The 19255-nt window shown below is 40.5% G+C and overlaps 1 protein-coding gene across 6 annotated transcripts in view; it reads right to left on the bottom strand.

Moving 5' to 3' along the window:
• The window catches only part of SH3KBP1 (SH3 domain containing kinase binding protein 1), a 285503-nt gene that overhangs the window by 206318 nt on the left and 59930 nt on the right, over positions 1–19255 (bottom strand). Inside the window, exon 2 of one of the 6 annotated variants that reach the window (XM_053307974.1) lies at positions 5867–5999. The exons of the other annotated variants lie outside the window; for them this stretch is intronic. Coding sequence (XP_053163949.1) covers positions 5867–5872 — 6 coding nt within the window. The 5' untranslated portion in view covers positions 5873–5999. The remainder of the gene's footprint in view (positions 1–5866; positions 6000–19255) is intronic. 6 annotated transcript variants of the gene reach the window in all.

Here is a 19255-nt window from a genome sequence, read left to right as displayed (position 1 = left end):
TTAGCTTAGGTGGTGGGGTTGCAGCCATCTCTCAATGGACAAGCTTGCCACTCTTCAAGAACAGAATCAGACAGTTATAGGCAAACATTGAGGAAATGTGTTTTAGGCCTACAGATGGGCCAGCAACCCCCCCCCCCCAAATTGGAAAACAGTTTGGCTTGGGCATGGGTTTGTTGGCTGGGTATGCAGAGTATGCTTTGGAGTCAGCTTCTACCAGCTATTCAGGGGTTTATAGCAGTTAATGATCCCCTACCCTGTTGACAGAACATTTTGGGGGGAAATGATTTGGCCAAAAGTACTGGTCTTTCACTGATTCAGCAAGCCAGAGAGGATTTCACCACCCTTAGAGCATGGGTCCCTGGACTCGTCATTTTATGGACCAACTTACTGCAGAAAAGAGTTTGGAGGGGGCAAAAGGTCTGAAAGTCCTGGAGAGGCTGAGGTGAAAAGTCAGTGCCATTATGGGAAGGGATGATGATGATGATGTTGTTGTTGTTATTATTTCTTGTTTACACAGTCAGACAGGTGTTATTAACTGGTTTGTTTTATCCAGACATCAAGTCCTTCCCAAGGACCTGCGATGCCAGAATTTTATTGTCAATTGTTACAGATATCGTCGCAGAATATCGGCTGTTCCCAGTAAAGCTGCTTTTTGTAATTGGCTGATGGTGATTTCTGTGGCCTCTATGGTGTTGAGGTGCTCTTCAAGGTCTTTTGGGACTGCACCCAGGGCGCCAATTACCACTGGGATTATTTTGGTCTTTTTCTGCCACAGCCTTTCAATTTCAATTTGTAGATCTTTGTATTTGGTGATCTTTTCTATTTCTTTTTCTTCTATTCTGCTATCCCCTGGTATTGCTATGTCAATTATTTTGACTTGTTTTTCTTTCTTCTCGACTACAGTTATATCTGGTCAATTGTGTGGCAGATGTTTGTCTGTTTGCAGTCGGAAGTCCCATAATATTTTTACATTATTATTATTTCTTGTTTACACAGTCAGACAGGTGTTATTGACTGGTTTGTTTTATCCAGACATCGAGTCCTTAATAATAATAATAATAATTCAATTTCTACACCACCCTTGGCTCAGGGCAGTTTACACAGAGAAATAATAAATAAATAAGATGGATCCCTGTCCCCAAAGGGCTCACAATCTAAAAAGAAACATAAGAAACACACCAGCAACAGTCACTGGAAGTACTATGCTGGGGGTGGATAGGGCCAGTTACTCTTCCCCCTGCTAAATAAAGAGAATCACCACGTTAAAAGGTGCCTCTTTGCCAAGTTAGCAGGGGTTATGTGGCAGCCAGTAGGGTGGGGGAGACCTCATCTGGGTATCATTCATTCTCTTCCAGAGTTGTTCAAGCCAGATGGGGTTCACCTATCTGTGCAAGGAACTTGACCAAGCTGAAACAGGGGCTTGCTGAATTTCTGGAATGGTGGGTGGTAAGGCTAAGCAAGGCTAACCTTCCCTTGTGGACTGGGTTTAAACGCAGTGGGGTCTTACACTGGTGAGCACCTTTGGGCTGGCTTAAAAGGCTGGACATAATCTGTCCATAGAGGCTTGGTGGTTCAGCAACTATGATTTTCACATCACCTATATTGGGGGGCTTCACAAACCTTAGGGTTGGCAGATATGAGGATGAAATCAGCAGTGCTTCATACTCTGAGCCAGGATGTGTCACCCTTATGAGGCTGAATAAGTACGTGTTAGATCTGAGCTCCTGCGTTCGGCTTGCACTGCCGAGGGTGAAGTTAACTTTCAATCCAGTTCTTTCCATTGGATATGTTTAATAAGGTTGTGGCCCTTTCATCCACTATACTTGTCTGGCGTTTTTCTTTACTGCGTAGCCTCGGGTGTAGGGGCAATCTAACTTTTAAACGAGGTCTGTTCTAAGTCACAAAAACCAGTTCTCTATCTAGAAGATACTTTGTGAATAATCTTATCTTGTGCCTACTTGGAAGATTTCTGTTGCAGCCATAACACACAACTTTCCAGTTCAAAAAATGACAACTGTTGTGGCTGTGTAAAAGGAGAACTGAAACTAACCAATGAACAGAAGCAGAAGGTGTGAACTGTGAGAAGAGGCTGTTCACAGTTTCCTGATCTGAGAAATAAAGAACATGGTGGTTCAATTGCAATATACAGAATAAATGTGGTCCCAATATAACCCTCAACATTAGGCTTTACATTTTTATACAAGTTTTTATACGAAAGTTGATATCCCAAGAGTATTCTTTACTGAATGAAGGAATAAAGAATCAAATCAAGAAAATAAAATCCTGTACCCCAGTGATATCACTGCCTTGAAAGACTGCACACTGTACTGTTAGTGCTGTGTAAATAAGCCCATGCATATCTCTTGACTCTGCATTCTGGGGGAATATTTCAATTAATTCTATAACTATTAGTTAAACTCATATGTCTAAGAAACTCAGAGCAGTGCCTCCATCATTAATACAATGAAAATAATAAAGATGGCATTCTTTGCTTTTTCTTAAGGACAAATGATAGCTCTTCTCTTTTAAAAAAAAAGTTAACTTACTCAAGCAAATCTATTATCTTCATTTGGCATCTTCACGAAAACATCTTCACTGAAGTGTTCAGAAATCAGAAGCCAAACAATTATGATTAGTAAAGAATTAAAAAGTGCCATCAATGTGCATGATGCTTTTACAAGCTGATTAGGAAAAAGTGTTTCCATTATACCTTTGGCATGATCCCCTATAACCTAGAGTAACAAACAACTGCACATTCTTCCTCTGTTTACCCCAGCTCCATTTCCTTCTGCTTCCTCTGTCATCTCTGCTGTGTTGATTTATGGACTATAAGCCCTTCAGAGCAGAGTCCTGTTACCTTATACTTAGTAAAGTAGTATGAACATGGATGGCACTACATAAACAAATGAGGTTACATTATCTTTGTCAGCAGACAGGCCTTTTTCAAAGTCTATGGCTCAGCATTAGAAGGTCTATGACTCTGAAGTACTATATAAAGCAGGCAGAGGGCAGGGGGAGAGAATACTACAAAAACAGCAAGCATGTCTGCTGCATGGGACACACAGTCCAGTCCTACACACAACCATCTCCAAAGTCAAATGACAGAGTTATATGTATGTCTTCCATGCTGTGTCAAAACCTTGTTTCTCTTCTTACCATGTATATAACTTCTGTGAACATTTTATGGAGTTATTTCATGGAAACAAATGAAATCGAAAGCATGACAGATTTATTTAGGTGAGTGATGTCCTAGAATCTAAAAATAAGCTTTCTGCCTACATAAATAGGAAAAAAGCAAAACTACACCAAAAGTTACCACAGAAGCAAAGAAAGCATTAAACCTCAAATACAGTGCCTGAAGGAGAATTTATTGGTCCATTATATATACACATTATGCACACAAACACACACAGAGTTTTGACAAAACATTTTCCTCTGTCAGGGTTGATAAAAATCAATGACAAACAAAATCAGATTTTTAAAATTCAAATCAGATATTTAAAATTTAGATGTATTAATAAACAATTCATAAAGAACCTAGGTCAGAGATATCATCATGAATGTTAATAAAAACTTCTAAATTCTGTTAACATGTCAACAGCCGTATATGGTGATGAGGAACAACAGATATTATCAATCCTATTCTGCAGGTCATATACATGCAGTGCATGTGCGCACACACACACACACACACACACACACACACACACACACACACGTCAAGCCCTTGCCCCCCCCCTTCTCTAAAAGTGCTGAGAGAAAGAAAGTCAATGAGTGAATGGAGGATTGTGGGGGATGGAGTAGATCTGAGCAAGGAGGAGGAGTCTGGATCTAAATACACGGGATAGGAGTGGGGAGGAGAATCGAACGTGAAACCAAATGTGAATGAATATATTCATGTCTTAGTCCTGAGGAAATGTTTTCCTAGCGTATTCTACATTGCAGAAGGGAAACACCTATCAAGGCAGCAGGCTGTAAGAGACACCCCATTTGTGAATATTGTAATGAAGTTCCTGCAACTGGGTAAGAAAGTCATGCATGCAAAATGCAAACATTGCAATGATGAAATGCAAGACCTGGTTGCCCAAATTAAACAGCATTATTCTTTCTCTTATTACCATGATCTAGAATACTAGGACCCGATTGCTGATGGGTGTAAACTATCATGGTAGTTAGAAAGTGTATACCTACTTTCTAAAAGCAAAACCTACACCTATCTCTAAATATGTATTAAGGTTATATTGGTCAACAAGAATGTACTTTTATAGAAAATGATGATTAAATAGAATCTTCCTGGCTAGTGATTTAAATAAAAAAAAAATCAAGTCCTTCCGTGAAGTGATTTAAATTGATTTGATTTAAATCAAATCAACCCTACTCAGGGTTGACAGTTACAAATGCCTGTTTCAAGAAGTGCTTCCTCAGAACTGTAATTAACATAGGAAGAAAGTCCTCTAGAAAGTGGAAGACCTTTAGAAATTGGAGAATTCGCAGTTGTCACTTCTAGGGAAGTTAGTTCGTCAAAACATGTTTGGTAGTTTATATCCTCTGCAAACTAGAACTCTGAGGAAGCACCTTTAGAAATAACAAATACTCTAAATATTACCCATAGGAAAAGACATTTTGTTAAAACACATTGGACTAATTTGAACAATTATTTTTTCTCTAGGCATCAACCTAAAGTTCTCTCCACAGTGAGAATATCTGCTTATGTCTGCAAAGTATTCTAGTATTCATACAACTCATACCCGACTGAGATATTTTAATGTTTTAATTCCTGCCTGTAATTTTATCTTGCTGTTTTTATGCTTTATTTAATTAAAATATACTTCATTGTATTATACACTTATAATAGAGTGTTGCAGAATACAGAATACACATTGTTCACTATAATACACTGAAATATTATTAATATTTTGGTGGCATAACCACCATTAGAAAAGAGAGACACAAAAGCCCAGGGCTGTGGGTCTGCAGGGGGACTGCCTACAACCCTCTCCCCCACATTGTATGTTTCCTGCTCCTCACTCGCTCAGGCCCAAAGCTGGCTATGAAATGGGGCACCAACTATGCCATGATATACCTGCCCAGATATTTCTGGTCTGACCATAATGGCATGTACTTTGGTAACATCACATCTGAGTTGCTGCAATGAGCTCTACATGGGGCTGCCTTTGAAAAGTGCCCAGAAGCTTCCACTGATCTAGAATACTAGGACCCGACTGCTGATGGGTGTAAACTATCATGTCTATGCAACTCCAGCTTTTGCAATATCTCCACTTGTTGCCAAAACACTTCCAGGCACAATTCACATACTGGTTTTGACCTCTCAAGCCCTAAAATGACTTGGGGTCAGGATTCATAAATGCTAAGCTTCTTCCATATGAACATATCCACCCTTTCATAGTAACAGGATAGGCCTCCCTGTGTGTCCCACCAATATCTGACAACCATTTGATTAGAACCCAGGGGAAAAAAATTTCCCTGGATCCATGCCCAAGTTCTAGAACTCCCTTTTCTTGTTAATATAAAATCAAATCAAATGGCAGATAAGACATACTTGTGTTTTGAGCCGCCTTGGGCATTATATTTTTAATGGAAAAAATAAATAGATAGACAGATATACACACACAAACACACACAAACACACTCATTCCTAAAATAAGTACCACTTCCATTCCTAGCAACAGGAATAAAACTAGGACTCTTCTCTAGTAGTTTCCTTTTGGGGGGAAATAATCCTTACACAGGCAACTTCAGTTGTAGAACAGGAAATGTGTGGCTCAGTGGATTAAGCATGCTGCTGTCATTTACAATGACTGCAGGTTCAAATCCCATGGTCTACTCTGTTGAGGGAGATATGCACCTGCATCTAGGATGAGCTTTCACTGTCGGGAACCAATAGCTCAGTGGTAAAGTTTCCTGATGGATTCAAGTCCTGACACCTCCGGTTACACAGATTTGAGGTAGGAGAGTTGGGAAAGACCTCTGACTGAAACCTGTCAGAAAGAGGACATAGTTCTGGCTTGAGCATACAGTGGTCTGAAAATGAATAAAACCTACTGCAGGAGTAGTCCAACTTCAGTCTTATATTGTCTACTTCCCACCCACAAATACTAGATCAGACTAAAGTTCACTTAGTCTGGATTTTTTTTAAGAATACCAACCAATAGGTACCACAGGTACTGGAATCCACCATAATTTGGCCAGAGGTCCCCCAGTGGATACCAGTCTACCTTCTTCCCATTCCTAATGTATGACACCCAGTGAATGTTGCAACTCCAAGTTTAGCAATACAGAATACATCCAGCAAGTTCTATAAAATAAAGCCACTTAAAGTTTGCTTTATACTAGTTGTAAAGGACATTACAACTGTTCAATTTTTGAAACAATGTTATCTCATTAAAGACCCAAAGTCAGAGCTCTTGAGCACCTTCTGGAAGCAACAATAAACTGTGCAGCACTAAATGTGATGGTGTTAAACAGCACATTACAGACTGGGATAAAATACTACCAGTGTTCTAGATGCTGTTTCATGATCAATGATGCAAGTTAATTATTCTGACCAGAATTCATAAAGCTACTTTAAGCTAGCCCAAGAGCTTGCACTCACTCAGTAATATTTGAGGGTTGCTGTTTTTTTTACATAATGTAGCAGACCAGGTGCCATATTACTCATCATTTTTGCAACATCCTATCATTTCAAAAGTCCTTTGCCCTGCAGGATGTGAGGCTTATATTCAAATAAGAAATATCTATGCACTCTATCCATGTAGGACTATTACAAAAGAAGAGCCTTCCTTTTTTTACACGTATCCTAAATGTTTGTTAGTTTACCTAATAAATTTTCTAGTAAGCAATTCCAACTCCCATTAGAATTGGTAGCCAGCGTGGTGTAGTGGTTAGAGTGCTGGACTAGGACCGGGGAGACCTGAGTTCAGATCCCCATTCAGCCATGAAACTAGCTGGGTGACTCTAGGCCAGTCACTTCTCTCTCAGCCTAACCTACTTCACAAGGTTGTTGTGAAAGAGAAACTCAAGTATGTAGCACATCGCTCTGGGCTCCTTGGAGGAAGAGTGGGATAGAAATGTAATAAATAAATAAATAAATAGTGGCTGGATACTTTATTCTTTTTTCAGAGTATATAGCTTGTAAAATACAACCAAAGGTTTGACAAATTACTGCAATATCTACCACAGTTTACTGTTTTAGCTTCAACAATACAAATATTATTTAGTTAAGACTGCAAGGAAGGAACATCTACTGTACCTACATAAGTACATTAAAACAACTGTAAAATCCTATTATATGCAAAAAAAGAGAACAGACACAGCTACTATTTAAAGCCTCTTTTCAGATTTATTTTTTGAAGGAAGTGTTCACAAAAACCTATTTATAGACTACAGGATCAGCATGTATGTTTACATGAGCTTCTCTACTAAAGGTACTGTTCAGCTATTCATGCAAAGGAAGGAGCTGATCAGGAAAAGAAGCATTAGTATCCAAATCACACCCTTTGTGAGCCGTATGTGCTGCTACACTTGAAAATTAGAAAGTACAATTTAATGCCTCTAGGTTTGCAGCTTGAGAGTCCAATGTCAGAAATGCTGGTATCAAAATTATATCTGACAGTTTCTCAAAGACATGTTATGAATTCTCTCAACAGCTCAGGATCTGAACCTCAAGCTAGAAGTTAATCAGAGCTGCTGGTGATTCTCATGTATTCAACTGTTAAAAATCTAACTTTTTAAAGTAATTAATGATGCAGTCCAAAATAATTGTTATAATAATTCTTCTGATTTTTCTTCCATGGTGGTCTACATGGGGCGGGACTTTTGCAGAAGCAAGTTCCCACACATGAAGCTCCTCATCTCCATCTCCCTGCAGCAGCTGGGTAGTGACATCATCATACTGAGTTGAAGCCAACAGCAGCAGCATTTCGAAGAGCCCACAGAGGCCAGGCGGGCAACAGTATTGTTCAGGGCCCATTAAGTTTGGGTGGGTGGCAGCAGCGACAACCAATTGTGGAGCCACAGAGGTCAGGCAGGTGGTTGGTGGGGTGGGGGAGGCAAGATGAGTGGGAGCATGAAAGCTTGGACGGAAACTGCCAGCCTTGCTATGCCACTGAAGAGCGCCAAACATGTTTTCGTTTTTAATGTTAAACCTTCCTTCCATTGCAGAAATGCATTATTGCATAAGCAGTTTCTGCCAATCTCACTAGGACCAAAAGATAGACAACTTAGGTTCAGACACATTATTCACATAATTGTTATTCAATCATCTTAATGTGTCACAATAGTTTCTTAACATTTTTAATGAGCAATCTCAAATGAGAACCATGCTGATCATATTAAAATTGTATCGTTTAAATGTGTGACTTTGCTTCAAAGCAGATATTATTTTAATTTTTGGCAAAATCAAGTAAATGCATCTGCCTTAAAGTGCATAGAACTAAATGGCAAAAGGAAAAGGAACCCATGACAACACAACACAACTCAATCACCCCCAAAACGTAACTACAGAAATATGCTTGCTTTAATTCCCATTTTACTTGACTATTCAATTTTAGTGATGTAAGGAAGTTAATCTATTTTTGTCTTATTGTTTTATATGATTTTAAACTCAGCTGACAACACAGAAGCTGTTAACTATACTATCTGAAGGTTTTGTTTTAAACTTTCACTGGGCATAATTGCATGAAAATACAATAATTGCTCCTTGAAATGAAGGTGTATAACTTATCTCTTCTTATATCCAGGACAGGTATCAAATATGACACATTCATTACTGAATATGGCAACCAAACTTTAACAGCGTTTTTCAAACTATATACTACTAAAAGTGGCATTGAGGGCAATTACTGGCCAATTATAAGAAACACTCTTTCTTATAGGAAAGAGTATGAAATACTTCAATTTAATTCCATTTCAAGATTTAAAGAACAGGCTTTAAACACACCTTGTGAAAACAGAATACAATGATCTAGCTGACAAACACAGTCTTACAACAATGCAACTAGTGCATTCATACTGGTCTTACATCTATCTCAAGCAAGCTGTGTCACATAAACCACAAAGTGCTAATGGTTAAAGGGACAACCTCAGTTTCACTCTAGTGTTCATGTCTGCCTATCATTTCAGGAATGTGTGCCCTTTTATGCCAGAGAGCCCTCAGCTAATAAGCAGTGGCATAAGGCCCCAACAGCCTCAGCCCAATCTGCATCAGTCCTCCTCTGCATGAAGTAGAACAGAGGCAAGACCAGGTGCATAACAAGGCTGAAGGCACCCCCTCCCTCTGCCTGCATTTGCAGCTTCTCGGCCCACCCACGCACTCACCACTGACCTGCCTTTCTGGGCAGTACTACCTGTTAGTATTCTCAAATGTGAGAATAGGCATGCCTTAAACTGGTTCTCTCTGGGATGGAGCAGTAAACTGGTGCTGGGTCCGAGCAAGTGGCCAGCAGGAAGCACAATGCAGGGGAGGGGTGAGAGGCAGCCTCTTCATGAGACCCCAGGCTTTTTTTGTTGTCTCCCACAATGCCCAATGTGGAGAGGATAGAATGGGGGGGAAATCAATTATGTGTTGGGAACCAGACTTTCAGATGATGACTTAAAGAACCAGTAAGCAAGAAGATTAGAACTGAATTGTCAAATAAGAAGTTTCTTGCTTTCTCCCTTGCTAATAGTTTTATATCAATACATTTATTCTTTGAGGCATGAGCTGTCATAGGGAAAAGTCAGTCAGACACCTAAAGCAAATGCAAAATACATGGATTGGGGAAACACTGGATATAAAGCTAGATAAGGTTCCCTAGGATATTAGCATGCCACTAGCTTCCCAACTCATATATCAGTAAGCGTAAGTATTTCCTGCAAAGTTTTGTTTGTTTCCAACACATTATCCCTGCTAAATACTGTATAATAAATCCAACAATATCCACTGAACTCTATGAATATCATTCTGAGATCTCATGTGTCAGGGATACTGAGGATGCAACTTGGTATGAATTTCCGTCTAGCTTTTGTGTACTCAAGTCACCACAGAGTCTCTTTCAGGCACAGGAAAGAGCTGGGATGGCAATACCTATCCCTGTGATCTGCAGACAGTATGAAACCAGTGAATTCTCTGGACTTGGTACTGGATGCCTGACCTACAGAGCAATATCTTCTCCCAGCTCCAGGTTCCAGCTTCCACCCCTAGTACCCAGATCCACATGCAGGAACTAAACCTAATCCTGAACCGGAGCCTTCCGGTATAGATTTGAGTACAGCTCCCCACAGTCGCAGCCTGGTCCTGACATGTTTACTTGGACTTTCTTGGAAGATACATTAAAAGCAGTAGCAGACTTTAATTTGCAATATCCAATTGATAGTGCAGCCATGGAGGAAAAAGCAGAGAAAGCACAAATGCATACACACAAAGCACAAAATTGAGAGCAACATCTTGGTGGTGAGTATACTTTCAAAGCATAATTTAGTAAACATCTAGAGGAATTCTAAGGAATAATTAATATGGCATAAGGCAGAATAATGCATTTCCACACAGCTGCTCATCACTGTTATCTTGTTATTACTTTGACAGTTCTGCTTCCTTGTCATCATTTGCAGTCATATTGCACAACAACCTCAAGCAGCCTTATTCAAATGTTAATTAATTTTACAAGATACCAAAAGTTACTGATCCATTTCTACAATATCTCAGAAACACAGAGCTTGAAATTCATTACCCTTGGGAATTCCTTTGGCTTTGTTAGAGACACATTATATAAAAATATCATTTTCTAAACAATCAAGAGTTCTCCACTACACTTATATGTCACGTTACCCTTTGTATTCTGACGAGTTTTGATTAAATTACTCTACCTCCCAATTCTTCTCTCTTGGAATGTTCCAATAACTTTGTTAATCAATTTCTCTTGCAAACACTCTCTGAGCTGACCATACAACTACTTTGATTTCAGCATCCCTCAAGTGGCTGTTGCGTCTGCCTTATGTTTCTTTTTAGATTATGAGCCCTTTGGGGACAGAGGGCCATCTTATTTATGAATTTTTCTATGTAAACTGCTTTGAGAACTTTGAATGAAGAGCGGTATATAAATATTTGTAGTAGCAGTAGTAATGTTTAGGATAAAAAGGAAGTATACGCTGCACATCCTGAGGAACATTAGACTCTCTTGAATGGCAGTTCCTTAAAGCAATTGGCTAATGGTTTCAGAAATTCAAGGAGTTTTTAGAAGCCATTTGAGATTTGCCACAGGATTGTGAATTTCAATTTAAAAAAGAATCCAAAAGCCAGCAATTCTGTCTCAGTACCTGCCCATATCAAACAATTCAATCTACAGACAGATAGGGATGTTCATGGAATGGGATTTGTGCTCTGTTCCGAGCTCAGATCGCAACACAAATGCCAAGAATGTTCCGTTGGAACAACTGGTCAAGCTGGTTGTTCTGACAGAACGAGTTTGGAAGTTCCAAGTATTCCATGCGCCATTTTGGAGACAGGTTTCTCCCTTGCTGGCTGGTTTTGGTACTGGCTTCCATGATTGCTGATTGTTTAACTTGAACTCTACACCCAAAGATGAAAGTGGTCATATTTCTGCTTCTGAGGTCCTAGAGATCTCGGTTAACAAGCTTCATTCTTCATGCTCAGGAAAGCATGAGCATCTGTCTCATTTGGGTCTTATAGAACAGGGGTTCTCAATGTTGGGTTTCCAGATGTTATTGGACTTCAACTCCCATAATCCCCTGCCCCAGTGGCCTTTGGTTGGGAATTATGGGAGTTGAAGTCCAATAACATCTGGGGACCCAATGTTGAGAACCCCTGTTATAGAATCTGGCATGGTGAAGAGAGAGGGGGGACAATAAAAAACCTGATGCTAATAATCTTGGAGTCCCTCACATTCTCCAACACATGTACAAAAGCACAGAAATACCACTTAATTAACAAAAAAGCCATACACAGAATAAGACAGTAATGTTTAACCATTTCCCCCACACAACCTAGCTAGATATAGGTGTCAAACCTCGGTCCAATTGTATGGAATGACTGTTAACAGCTGGGAAAACCACATATGCTGTGGCACAGCATGATGTTTGTTGGGGAAGGAAGGAAGGAAGGATTTACATAAAGGATATTTGGTTTAGTGTTTACAAGCTAGTCAAAATATAATCAGGAGACTACATAGTTGTGTGTGTTTAAGACCCTTTGGAAGCAATACATAAACATATACAGCTGTAGACTAGATAGCTACTTCTGTTAGGAAAATCCAGAACAGAGATTTATACTCTTATTACAGCATAACAGACATAAAGGCCATACCCCACAAAAAAATGGAATAGCCCAAATTACATATTATGAAATGTACTTGCATAAGACAGGTTAGTAACACATTTTCAAAGCTTTGCAGCCCATTTAAACTGATTTTAAAATGCAAGTCAAATTATCCCAACTTGTTGATCAAAAGCATCATTAAGCCACTAAAATACATTAACTATGTCCCAATTCAGAAATTCCTTTCAACAGGTGTAGTTCAGCATTATACCGCTGTCCTCTGCAGCATGCAATTTCTAATTCCTACTGAAGATAATCTTCTCGTTAAAATAAAAACATTCTGCAACAAAAGGCCACTAGTTCAGATACCAATACATCAAAATTACATGACACTTTAGAACTACACATTTTGCTTTAGCCAGGATCCTAAACATCAAAAAGAGATCTTCCACATGCACAGTTAGGGTATCTGAGTCCCTCCGCACCACTCTACTTTACAGCAGTCTCCTATACTATCCAAGAAAACATATAACTCAGGAAGTTTCCAAGAGCAGCACCCAATTCAGAGGGAAGTGGTGACTCATGGTTGCCTATGAATGTATTAGCAAGGGGTGGGGCAGAGGTTTAGGGGACTACCGTCCTAAACAAACAGGACTTTATAAAGAAGTCTGCTAGACTAGGTGGTCCATTGATTCAAAAAGCCACTTGTATGTATGGGATGGAAACTGTCTTGCTTGTCCAGGTGGATGACCTACAGAGATCTATTCTGTCCCCTATACTGTTTAACATCTACATGAAACCGATGAGGGAGTTCATCCATGGGTGTGGGCTGCAGTGTCATCAATATGCAGATGAAACCCAGATCTACCTATCATTTACGTCAACAGACACCAGGAATGCAGTGAATGTTTTGAACCAGGATTTGGAAACTGTTCTGGACTGGATGGGGGCAAACTGAAACTTAATCCAGATAAGACAGAAGCACTCTGGGATCATAAAACTGATCATCCAAGTAGTGAGGTAAATATGGTCTTGGACAGGGTCACACTTCCCCTGAAAGACACTATCTGCAGCTTAGGGGTGCTTCTGGACCCGATGGAGACAAGGTGATAGCAGTGTCCAGAAGCGCCTTTTGCCAGCTACGGCTGGTACACCAGTTGCGACCCTATTTGGGGAAGTCAGACTTGACCTCAGTAATTCATGCTTTGGTGATCTCCAGATTAGACTACTGCAATGTGCTCTATGTGGGACTGCCCCTGAAGACAGTTCAAAAGCTTCAGCTGGTCCAGAATGCTGCTGCTAGGATGCTCGTGGGAACAAGTTGCTTCTTGAGTGTTACACCCTTCCTTTGACAGCTTCACCGGTTACCAGTCCACTTCTGGGCTATATTCAAGCAATGTTCCTTCTAAGGAGTGCGCGTGCTCACATGTTTTTTGATGTCCGCTCAGTTAATTTTAGATACTGCTCAGGTTGAACCAGGGAAAACTCATTCTGACTGCATTGTGTGCATACACTGCCTTGATACTGCCACCCAGAACAAAATTCATTCCGCACACAGATAAAAAAAAATAATTAGAGGACACTGTATTCAAGGTGCTGGTCTTGACCTTTAAAGCCCTACACAGCTTGGGACTGGGGTACCTGTCGGACTGCATCAACCCATATGAACCCCTGCCACGGCCTCCGCTCGGCATCTCAGGCCCTGCTTATGGCCCTGCCACTAACAGAGATCTGGCGGGTGGGGACTAGAGACAGGGCCTTTTGGGTTGTGGCTCTTGACTTACAAACATCCTCCCAGAAGATTTTTGCCATGCTCTCTCCCTATATGTTTTAAAGCAACAACTGATGTAGTATGTATTTTAGAGTAGCTTTTAAATCTCTTATCCTCTGTTTTTATCTGGTAGGTCTCTTAGTGTTTAGCTTTTTAGCCTTTTGCTAATAACTTAAAATCAGTTTTAAAAAATTTGTGGTTTTAGCCTGGTTTTAACTTACTAACCTTATTAATTTCTTATCCTATATACTTTATATATTTTATTCATGTTGTAAGTCACCCTGAACAGTAATGCACTGAAGGGGTGGGGTGTAAATATTTATGATGATGATGATCTGATTCAAGGATACATACAGGTTGAGTATCCCTAATCTGGACATCTGGAATGCTCCAAAATCCAGAAACCACCACGTCGTGCACCTTCAGCACCAACTCAACATTATTTTCATATGAAATCTGAATTTCATCTCCACCTAAAATGCCATGTTTGAATCTAACATGACCAGCAACATTATTGTGTTGAAAATTTTCTCGCAATTAGTTTTTATTACATTTACAGCTACCTGTAGTTATCATAAATTCAATGCTTATTTGTTTTCATACTTTAAATAAAACCTAAAAAAAATAAAATACAGTGTACAGTAACCTTTCGTGTTTAGACTTGGATCCCATGCCCAAGATATCTCATTACAGTATGCAAATATTCCAAAATCCGGAAAAGTCTGAAATCTGGAACACTTCTGGTCCCAAGCAGTTCGGATAAGGGATACTCAACCTGTATTTGGTATCCCAAGTAACCTTGCCTTAATAATTAGAACACCAAGTATGCATTCTTGTTTTATAAAGTTTGAAATATGTGGATGTACCATCAGGATTCTAGCCAAAAAACTTGAAAAAGAAGAATTGGATTACTCAAACTGAAGACCACCTATCCCTGCTCTTGCACAGAAGGACACTTGTGTTCTTTTATACATGATCCATTCTATTTGTGTACACAAGTGTTCCTATACATAGAAACATCTGTATACACAAATTGAACTCTTTAAGATCTAAAACAGGGATGTGCACAAACTGAGGTTTGTGCACTGGTTTGGCACCAAACCGGTTCAGATGAGGACCAAACCGGTTTGGCACCAAAAGGAGGGCAGCAGCAAGCAGGAACTTTTTTAAAAAGAGGAGTTTACAATTCAGCTTCATCCTGGGGCAGTGCTCGTCCCAAGAACCTGTGCATGGTGCAGGCACGCATATGGCATCTGTGCATGCATGGGCACCATTTGCATGGTCAATACCATTCTGACCATGCAAATGGCACCCACACATGTGCAGATGCCATGTGCATGCAAATGGCACCCACACATGTGCAGATGCCATGTGCATGCTGGCACCATGCATGGGTTCCGGGGACGAGCACTGCCCCAGCATGGAACTGCAGTTTTAAAGCTCCTCCTACTCGCTGCAGCTCCCCTTGGTGCTGAACCAGTTTGGACCTCATCTGAACCGGCTCAGTGCCAAATTGGTACATGAACATCGGTTCGTGCACATCCATAACCTAGAACTCATATAGTGTCATAAACCTACCCAAAGAAAAGAAAAATGCTTACATTTTAAAAAATGTAGTGAGTGAGTATGTATGTATGTATATACATATCTTTTCCAACAGAATCACAGAATGCGGCTATTGTTTATCATCTCTCTCTAGATCTGGTTCAAGCCACAGTCTCTTGCAAAGACAGTAGTGCCATGAGGGAACGCTATTAGCATTCAAACCAGTTAATAAACACACAATATGTTTTTTTCCAACATCAGTTAATTCAAACACATTTCCTTCTATATTCATACCCTTCTGTTTTGAATGGTTAGAGCAGGGCTGCCCAGGTTTGGCACAATAGTGCCCTTTTGTCTAAGCGACTCATCTGAATGGCAACCTCCTGACCCAAGCATTTGCTCTTGACCTAAAGAGCCCTAATTATCTTCTTGAAACTTCCAACCTCTGCAATCCCTGCCAGACCACCCTTGGCTTTGCTCGTGAAACAGCAGACTTAAGGTATAAAAGCTGCTCCTTACTTTCTTTCTCCCCCACATTCCATCAACCACCTACTGTTACTGTCTGAGTCTCTGCCTTCTGCCCCGTCTCTCTCTTTCTCCCTAGGAGCTGCTTTCACTCCCATCACCAAATACCACTTTGCCAAATACCACTTCAAATTGTGCCTCATGTACAAAAATAATGTTGCTCATTTTTCAAGAGTCTTTTTATTTGCTTCTCTGGGTACTCTAGCATCTCACAGACTGCCTGGACTGCAATCTATATGTTATTGATGCTTACAAATTTGGTTCCAAATATGTTCCCCATTTTAGCTTCAAAGCAAGCACATGTTTGCAGTACACATGAGTTTGCAGGTGTGAGAACTTTGCATGACTGAAGTCAGAGCCATGCAAGTGCCATTCCATGATGAAACAGATTTTCCCATGAAGAACAGCATCCACACTGAAAATAAAACCAGTGGTTACAATGCTGTCAATGTAAGTAAACAATGTGGGCAGGGTATTACAAGCAATGAAGAAAGCAATGTGGGCAGGCTATCAGTCCAAGGCAAAAGTGGGTTACATTCATAGTCCTTCCATATATCTATGAAGACTCTAATCAAGCACTAAACAAAACATTTTAATATAACAGATGATAATAACCCCCAATTGCCCCTACTGAAGCAATTTTCAATTCTCAAAGCATTTAAGTCTCTTCAACAAAGTCTTCAATGAAGACTTCACAGAAGCTGCAGCCACCAAGACTAGATGCTTTTCAGAAGTGTTAGTTAACAATGAATATTGCACTCAAGATACCTAGTGGGGGGGGGGGAACCATTAAGAACATTTAAGTGTTTTCTTTGCAATTCAGAAGAAAAAAAGTATTGTGAGAACACAGCACATCAATTTCCAGGAAAATAATCTTGCCTGTACTGCTATCATTCACTAATTGCTGCACTCAAATCTTCTTTTTAATTCTACAGTAAACTAGTTTTATGTACTTACATTAGATTATATACCAGAAGCCAGTAAATCCAATTACAATGTTTAATTGTAATCTTTATTGTAATCTTTATTACGGTCGTTGACCAGCACAAGTTGTAAAACAGTAATACTATACAGTAAATGCAATATAAAGAAAGTGTTGCAGTATTACGGAGATTAAAATTGATGTAGCATTAAGACTGAGGGGGAGGGAATCTAAAAATACAAAATTTTAAAACATGATATAAAACACAAACAGAATAGATAAAATGCATGTAAGCTAAAAAGGACTCAGCCAAACACTTTGTTTCAGTCAAAAAGCAGTATAAAATCAGAACAAATTTAAAAGAGGGGATAATCAGCATTCTATGGGGTCCTGCTCAGCACAGAGTCACTGAAAATGCTAGTAAAATACTAGTGAAATAGATTAAAATAAAAGGGCAGCTTATTCCTGCTTATTGAACAATTACAACTCCAAACACAGCTCAGCTCCCAATCTGGGAGGAGATATACAATTCAGGGGCTCTATAAAGTGTTAGCATTGAATTAGCTACTTTTAAGCTGGCAATACCTATCCCCACATGCCCAGCTACAACTAGCCGAGATATGAGTACAAATTGCTCTGGCATTGTGTCGTTTATTTGTCCATTTTTAGGCTCTTCCGAAAGCGAAGGGCTGCACTGCAAAATTTGGCTACCTGTCTAGTGGAAGAGGAATTACTTCCTTCCAGGAGCCTGGCAGTCATCTGAGGTAGATTGAGACCTGGGAATTTGACTGTCAGAGGGTGAATGAAATCCCGGCGCAGGTCTCTGTAGAGCAGGCATTCCAATAGTACATGGGTATCTGTTTCAACTTGACCCTCGCCGCATGGGCAAAGCCTCTCCCCATAGGGGATCCCTCTGTATCGTCCCTCTAAAAGGGCTGAAGGCAAGGCATTACATCTTGCCAAGGTGAAAGCTTTTCTAAGAGGGGGCACCTCCAGGGCGGTAAGATAGGGTGCTGGGGCCAAGCAATACCTACCTGATTCCTAGCACTGAAAATCAGGTACCCTTGCCATGTCTGTCTGTCTCTCAATATCCTCAATTCTCTGTTTGATGGACTTCCTAGCTGTCTCCAAACTTTGCGTGAGCAGGGCGGACTGATCGAGGCCCAAAGAAGTCATCTTTTGGTTCAGTGAACGCTTCCAAGTCGACTGGTATGAGTCTGCTAAGACTAGGCGGCTCAGCCCTATCTCTGAGGAATGGACTCAGCCAATAAAACAGCGCCATTTGCCAACATCTGGCCTCAACTCTAACGAGGCCCGCCTCCAGTCTGAGCCTCACATTGGAGGTGCATTTAGGGGTTTGAAATAATGCTCTCAGAAACTTGGACTGCACCACTTCTAAGGGGAACAGATCTGTATAAGGACCCAGTTGGGCACCGTATAATAACTGTGCCAATGGTTTCGCCTGAAAAAGTTTTATGGCCGCGGGGATAAGATGCCCACCCCTGGATCTATAGAACTGCAGAATAGCTCGGGCGCTGTTTTGAGCGGCCTGGGCCACATGCAAGGCATGGGCTCGTCTTGAACCAGATGAGTGAACAGCTACCCCCAAATATACAAAGTTTTGGACCTGCTCTATCCTTTGTCCATCAATTTTCCAGACCCGTCTCTTGGGTCTCCTAGCAAAGGAGAGCACCTTTGTTTTCTGGTAGTTGATACTCAGCCGTTCAGTCTTACAGTAGACTGCCAGTGCCCCTAAGGCCCTCCTAAGCCCAACTGGGGTTCTAGCCAAAATGGCCGCATCATCTGCATACAGTAGCACTGAGATACTTCTTCCAGCTAGCTTCGGAGGATGGAATTCACAACTATCTAGCTGGGTCACCATATCATTGATGTATAAATTAAACAGCAGAGGTGCCAGCACGCATCCTTGCCGGACCCACTTTCCAATTGGAATAGCTCTAGTTAATCCTCCTTGCGGGTTGTACCTAATCCTCATACTTGGTGATGCGTGTAAAGCTCTAATTAGGGCTAAGAGTCGCCGATCAATATTTAATTTGAACAGTGTTTCAGTTCACTGGAAACAAACCCTATTCAATTGCACTGCATTGTTATGACACATCTCACAATACAATGCAATTATTCTGCATGCTATAATAAAACATACTAGGGTTGTGTGAACTCGTTCGGGGGGTTCAAGTTAGAACCAACTCCCCCCCTCCCT

The sequence above is a fragment of the Hemicordylus capensis genome, chromosome 3 (genome assembly GCF_027244095.1).
Source record: "Hemicordylus capensis ecotype Gifberg chromosome 3, rHemCap1.1.pri, whole genome shotgun sequence".
NCBI lineage: Eukaryota > Metazoa > Chordata > Lepidosauria > Squamata > Cordylidae > Hemicordylus > Hemicordylus capensis.
This window is presented reverse-complemented; position numbering and strand designations above follow the sequence as displayed.